We start from the raw sequence: 7,417 nt of genomic DNA, 5'->3' as shown, positions 1-7,417 counted from the left end.
TAAAGTGCTATGGGTTACGAAAGGTTTATATTTTGGTTTTGGGAGTCCCCAACAACAGGCTGATATGCATGCAACGTCAAAAAAACACTTTCATTGTCTTATAATATGCATTTTTTTTTTTTTACCTTATTTGCTCAACAACTCCCAAATGATTCGCTCAACTATTCATTTTTCCAAACCCCTCCTTTGCGTGACGCTAATCTGCGGTGATTGGTCCAAATGGTCGGTTTTACTTCCATTCATGTAATGCCTGATAAAGCATGTGAGCACAGTGCTGTAGCTAGCTATTTTTACCGTTCCAAAAGCGGCACCTAGTGGCAAATAATAAATGGTGGGGGGGGGGTTCAAGTTTTCCCAGGTCTGCGCTCGCAACAAGCGGGCGGGCAGTATGCTGCTAATAACGCCCAGAAAATGCATTTATTTGATCTACTTTTCAACAGCAGGTGGCAGTAGTCACAGCGGTCGCAGTAGTCAGGCAGTCATAAGCAGAGAGAAGAAGAACAAAGCAACTCTCGTGTGTCCGCAGTCAGCTTCATCTTTGAATGAATTGTATCATGTAAGTGAGAAACCTTTACAGGATTTACCTGTTATTTTTGTCTGTCCGATATAGATGGCTTGGATGAAATTAATCGAGAAGTTAGCGATGTGGTTACGATTAGTCAGATCAATTGTGAGAAATGCATTACATAGAAAAAGAGCTTAATGAGTTAAAAGCTAACTAGCTAATGCATGCTTGTTCACTAAAGCAATATGCCAACCAGATCCGTTCATCCCTCGTCTTTAATAAAAATATTTGCAAAACAAATAAATCTGCAAGTAGTTACATTTTTACAAGCACATAAATGTAGTAATGCTCAGTCTATGTTGTTCATGACATAAGCCTAGCTTGTGTTTTAAGCTGATCTTGTTTTTTTTTACAGTAATGTAGCTCCTGACCCATTAATTTTGTTGTTTTGACAAGTGGACCTCTTCTGATGGTGTAGCGTTGCCAAGGTAACATCTATATGCTAATGCACTCCATAAAGTTTTCATTGTGTTTCGGACAGGCTGACAGATAATTTAATCACCTCAATAACGAAAAAATAACAAACACACAAATAAAATATTTCACAGCTTGCCCACCAGCATGTCTGTTTCCGTTATTATAAAGTGGGGTGGACAGGAGTACTCCATTAGCACACTGTCTGAGGAGGACACTGTGTTGGATCTGAAACAGTCCATTAAATCTCTCACAGGAGTTCTCCCAGAACGACAGAAGCTCCTGGGATTGAAAGTGAAAGGTGAGCAGCATTAAAGCAGCACTATGTAACTTTTTCTTTGTTCAAAATTTGCAAAATGTATATAATGAGCGAGTACATTATGAATTCATCTTCCAAACTGCGTTTTTGTCTTATTCCGAATCACTATGGTACACCTATAATAAGTACTTATATTTGGACTATTGTAGCCTGGTCGGGTCGTCACCATTGCGGAGTAACACATACCTGCGTGAATAGCCATAGACAAACTTAGAGAAGTAGCTCCGGTTGGAATGTTCTTGCGCGGGATGTGGGCAGTTATGTTTAGAGCCCGACCGATATGGGTTTTTTGGGGCCGATACCGATATTAGGGAGTAAAAAAAAAGCAGATACCGATATATCGGCCGATATTCTTTGTGTATATTATACTACAGTACCAGTCAAAAGTTTGGACTCTTTCCCATTCGTGTGTCCAAACATTTGACTGGTACTATATATAGAATACAGTATATACATAAACAGAATATATATACATAAACACATTTTTTGCAAGGATCACTCAAATGTGGTGGTCAAACACTTATAATGGTGACGGAGATATGTAAGGGTATTTAACAAATAAACTTGCGATGAGTGCGATGCACAAAGTAACAAAGAATATTTATTTTACCATAGTAACATTTAAATTCTGGCTTAAGTAAATTTATCTCTCGCGAACGCGCCGGCGGATCTCCACCAAATTCGGGGATCCCTTCAGCTCGAGGAGCCCTCTCGAACGCCACCCTCCGCGCGTCGGTAGCCCCCCGGGATCGCTAGATCGGTCGGCGCCGGACCGCGAATTTAACCACCCGTAACTCCCGAGCCCTGGGGGCTATCCACGTGGGGGTGGTCTCATTCGAAAGAGGACATCGAGACGTACACTCGACTCGCGTTCGAGAGGGTTCCTTGAGCTGAAGAGATCCCCAAATTTGGTGCAGATTCGCCACGCCGTTACGGAGATATGGCCGTTCAAAGTTTCAATGGTTTTCGATTGACTTAAGCTTTAAACCGTTTCATCCAGGTCGCCAGTAGCAAACAATGGAGCGCTGGACAAACTAAGTAATTACACCATTTCAAGCATTTTATCTGCATTATATGTTCTGTGAAAAAAAAATTCATAGCGGCAGCATATTCGCCGATACGATATATCAGCGACAGGCTCATATCAGCAAAACGATATATCGGTCGGGCCGCTAGAGAGCCAAAGGTTACATAGTCATAGTGCTGCTTTAACAACACTGATACACAATATGAAAAGAAGAAAAAACAAAACACTTGTAACAGGTTGTTGTTTAATTCTCTTATTTTGTAAGGTAAACCAGCATATGATGATGTCAAACTGGGTGACTTGAAGTTGAAGCCCAATACCAAAATTATGATGATGGGAACCAGAGAAGAAAGTCTGGTAGGTAATACTATTGATTTTAATCATATATTTCTGAAAGCTGTTAAATGATGTAGCCTCCACCCAGTAATTTTTTTAACATGGTTAGATTTTATCTGATAAAATACAGTTTTAAAGCTTTCGATATTCGTAAAATAAGTTTTATTTTTTTGTGCAGAATCTCATAACCTTAGTTCCCTTTTCATAGGAAGATGTCTTGGCGCCTCCACCAGAAAATGATGATGTGGTCAATGACTTTGACATTGAAGAGGATGTAACTGAGGTTGAAAACAGGCCAGTGACACCCAGTTATTCATTAATTTATTCATTCATTCTAATGTTATAATGTTACAAAGTTTTTTATTTATTTATTTATTTTTAACTTTCTATATATCAAAGAATATTTGTTTTCTTTTCATACAGAGAGGAGAATTTGGCCAAGATAGCTCGTCGGGTAAAAGACTATAAAGTTGAGGAGTTAAATCCCCCAAGACCTGGAAAAAGATTGCTCGTTCTAGATATTGACTATACGCTCTTTGGTGAGTCTTTAAAACCCAGACACATGCTTCTGATTATATATATAGCTATGAGTAAATCCATCTAGCCCAGGCATTCTAAAATCCAACTGGACCATGGTACATCTGACAACGGTAGAACCATTTTATAATTTCTACAGTTTAAAGTCAGCAGTGTGTCAACATAACAGACCACAAGAACAAAACGCCCTTCATTCAAGCCCTTATATGCTCTGTTCATGTTAATTTTCTCCCGTTAAAGATGGAAAGTGCTACAAGAGTAAGAGCAACCATTTTAATAGCAGTATCAAAAACCCTGTGAGCAGCAAAATAGATCAATAACTAAAAGACTGCAGAAATAGAGAATGCCACAAATACAATTGTCTTTATTTCATACTCTGACCATTCAAATGAACCAGGTTTGTGACAAGACCGTTTTTGGTCTATATTCAGGGTTTCCACGGGGTCTTAAAAAGTCTTAAATTGTACAATAAAATCTTAATTTTGATTTCAAGAGGTCTTAAATTTGGGGAAGGAAAGACCAGAATTGTGATATGGCTAAATGTGATGATTAAACTTCAAAAGGCTATGATTTCATTAAATAAACACAGCGCTGCATGTTCAAAGTCTGGTGCTGCTGCTTTGTGTTCTTCCGTTACCGGGGAAACAGTCATATTTCTACCAAACGCTCCACCTTCTGGCAGAGAATGAATGTGCAATTTCAATAAAACTGTTGTTTTGATCAGAGTTCAGACAAATGTAAAAATCCACCCATGTTTTTACACTGCACAGGGTGTCCTTAAAATGGCTTAAATAACGTTTTCCTAATATAAGGCCTTAAAAAGTCTTAAATTCGGATTCGATGGGTCTTAAATATTTTTGGTCTCATTACCGCTAAAATATCTTCAGTCTGACGGACCTAATGACTTTACAATCATTGGACAGACCGACCCCGCGGTAAGTTACTGCGTCATCAGAGAGAGCTGCAGTAAGTTATCAGAATACAGAACACAAGCTCGCGCTGAGGCTCACTCTGTTTGTCTCGAGACTTCAGAACAAATGAGCGTGACCGCACACATAAACTCAGAAGAAACACACTGAGGTAAAAATTCAAAATGTTTAGTTTATTCATAACATGATATAGTTAAATAATACCATGACAAGTGAGCTATTTTACTCAATATTCTCACGACGCAACAAAAAACATTCTAAACACCTACAGAGTGCACGCATTACGTGAAGTCTAGCGCTCTGCCTGATCACTGCATGATTGAGTCTATTAAAATACATTCAGAATGATCACAAATTCAAGACATGGGGGCAGAAAATGTGTATATTTATACTCAAGTTCACACGGAAGAGTGCCTTTTTTTCTACAAAAATTACCATATACAAATGTGATATTGATTTTTTTTTACAACAGTTCAATGAATTAGAAGGTTTATTAAGAGACTTACGTTTTAGACACCATATTGCTTGTTTTTGCACTAATTCGCCAACAAAAATAATTCCAAACAAAGCCACAACGCTGTTTTGCGTCTATGAGCAACATGACGGCGTTTCATTCTTGAATGAATCAACCGTGTAAATGAGTCGGTTCAATCGCAATGACTCACTTATTAACAGTGACTTGCTGCCACCTGCTGGCGGTTTTAATTTCAAATTTAAAGTATCTTTTCATTTTTAAAATTATTAAATTATGTTTAATATATCCAAACATTATTTATGCATTTGTAACTGCAGGTTAAATGGTAAATATGCAGATTTAAGTATGTAAAAGCTGAAAGAACACTGATGAAAATATTGCTTCAGAATAAATTGTTTACTCCACCAAAAATCTTAGTGATGCAGTTATTTTGTGGGGATATTTTGTATGGAATAATGTCTGCTGACATGAAAAGTTCACTGTATATCGTAGTAATAAATACCATTTATTACAGCATTGATATTTTGTTTTCTTTTTAATTTATACACATTAAATATTACATATATGTATGTAATAAAATGTGTATTTCCATTACAGGTTTAGGTCTTAAATTTTATATAAAGTGGTATTAAAAAGGTCTTTAAAAGTCTTCAATTTAACTTGTTCAAGTCTGCAGAAACCCTGACTGCAAACAAGCAGAGCTTTAAATGTGAACTGGTGGATCGATAAGAAGACAATGCATTATAAAAATCAAAACAGTATAGGGGTGTGCAATATGTATAGCCTGCGATAATATCGTAATTGTTGTTTTAACTATGTGCAATTTGATATTATCGAGTATATCAAAAAAAGCAAATAAAAAACACCTACAGAGTGCATGCATACATTTGGTGATGAAGTCTAGTAAGTTAACATAGGTTAAACTAGTGTGCATACGCATTTAGAGTGAGTTCTTTCACTGCATGAATCAGTCTATTAAAATGCATTTAAAATGATCACATAATTCAAGATATGAATATTAAAAAGATATTTCAATGTTTTATGTAGGGATGCACCGAATGTTCCGCAACCGAAATTATTTGGCAGAAAATAGCAAAAAAAGCTCTTTCGGTGTTCGGCCGAATAAGCGAAAAGACAGAATAAATTGTACCGAACAATGATATGACGCGATCAAATAGCAACCAGTGCAGAGTGAGAGGCGCGCACTCTTTATAATGTAGCACACGTCAGCAGTGTGGAAGCATTTAAACTGTCGGAGAAAGACGCAAAAATCATCACAAGCACCGACAGCGAGAGACTGTTTAGGACTGCATCGCATGTCTTCAATGAGAAGAGGAAGGTGTGATTGTTGCTGGTTACTGTATGATGATTGAAATCGCGAAATGGCCTTAAACAATTACTAAATAAACTGCAGAACGTTATGTTTTCTAATACACGCGCGCATTGCATGTATTCTGACAGCGCTGCACGAACTCGAACACAGATCTGCTTGTTAACCAGGGTTCAAAGTCCAAAGCGCGAGGAAAATCTGAGCTGATACAGTCGTCAGTTGCTCAGTCACATTTTTATGAATTTTTACAAGGCATGTGACAATGCGATACATACAACGTATTCGTAATGAGACTCATTTATAAATCTGTTGTCAACAAAAATAAAAGTTGAGAAAAAGCACTCTTATCAACATTCATAAATGTTAGTATTGTAATTTTACGGTTCTGTAAAATAAAATAAAAAGTAAAACAATACTAATGATAATAATCATCACAACAGCTCTGTTTTAATACATTTATTATAACATTCACACATAGTGTTCAAATTAGGATCTGTAATATTTTCTAATGTTTTAAAAGAAGTCTCTTCTCAGCAAGGCTGCTTTTAATTGTACAGCAAAAAAAAATACATGCCCGATGGGGGTCTGATGGCCAAAAATTATTTTACTAACTTATTAATTTTAAGTTAAATTGTGCTTTGTTGGTATAGTGTCTGCTAGAATGTTAGAAATGTTCAGTGTTAAATATTTTTAAATTGTTGTTTTGTAATAGATTTTTTTCTATGAAAAGCAAGACAAAACAGTAAAAAGCCAATTTTGGCTTTTTAATTTATGCAATGGTAAAAAAAATTTTTGCAAAATGGGGGGGAAAAATTTTTAAAAACGTATTCGGCCCAGTGTTTAGTTTTGTTCGGCTTCGGCCAATAATTTTCATTTCGGTGCATCTTTAGTTTTATGTTTAAAATATCAAAACATTATTTAGCTATGTATTTGTAACTGGTTAAAGTATCCCATGTCCCTCAAAGCTGCATTAAACAGTCAAGTCAAGTCACCTTTATTTATATAGTGCTTTTAACAATACAAATTGTGACAAAGCAACTGTACAGCATTAATTAGGAAAATAGTGTCAATAATGCAAAATGACAATAGTAAACACTAATTTTTCAGTTAAAGGCAGTTCATCATTGAATTCAGTGATCTCATCATCCAGCTCAGTTCAGTTTAAATAGTATCTGTGCAATCAAGTCAACGATATCGCTGGAAATTAAGTGTCCCCAACTAAGCAAGCCAGAGACGACAGCGGCAAGGAACCAAAACTCCATCGGTGACAGAATGGAGAAAAAACCTTGGGAGAAACCAGGCTCAGTCAGGGGGCCAGTTCTCCTCTGGCCAGACGAAACCAGCAGTTCAATTCCAGGCTGCAGCAAAGTCACATTGTGCAGAGGACTCAAATGGCTCCTGTGGTCTTGTCCTGGGGGCCGTCTGAGACGAGGTCTTTACTGGGGATCTGTATCTGGGGCTCATCTAGTTGTCCTGGTCTCCGCT

At 37.1% G+C, this 7,417-nt stretch overlaps 1 protein-coding gene across 3 annotated transcripts in view; it reads left to right on the top strand.

Annotated features, from left to right (window-relative positions):
- Nucleotides 1–463: 463 nt before the first annotated feature.
- Nucleotides 464–7,417, top strand: part of LOC107570760 (ubiquitin-like domain-containing CTD phosphatase 1) — a 12,607-nt gene continuing 5,653 nt past the window's right edge. Inside the window, exons 1-6 of one of the 3 annotated variants that reach the window (XM_016257015.1) lie at nt 464–556; nt 921–993; nt 1,114–1,280; nt 2,591–2,682; nt 2,870–2,955; nt 3,085–3,200. In XM_016257015.1, the coding sequence (XP_016112501.1) occupies nt 1,127–1,280; nt 2,591–2,682; nt 2,870–2,955; nt 3,085–3,200 (448 nt within the window). In that variant the 5' untranslated portion in view covers nt 464–556; nt 921–993; nt 1,114–1,126. Of the gene's footprint in view, nt 557–920; nt 994–1,113; nt 1,281–2,590; nt 2,683–2,869; nt 2,956–3,084; nt 3,702–7,417 lie in introns of those variants that run through there. The other 2 variants (XM_016257014.1, XM_016257013.1) reach the window with 2 other exon arrangements.

This window comes from Sinocyclocheilus grahami, unplaced genomic scaffold (genome assembly GCF_001515645.1).
Source record: "Sinocyclocheilus grahami isolate Dianchi unplaced genomic scaffold, SAMN03320097.WGS_v1.1 scaffold1501.1, whole genome shotgun sequence".
Lineage (NCBI taxonomy): Eukaryota > Metazoa > Chordata > Actinopteri > Cypriniformes > Cyprinidae > Sinocyclocheilus > Sinocyclocheilus grahami.
This window is presented reverse-complemented; position numbering and strand designations above follow the sequence as displayed.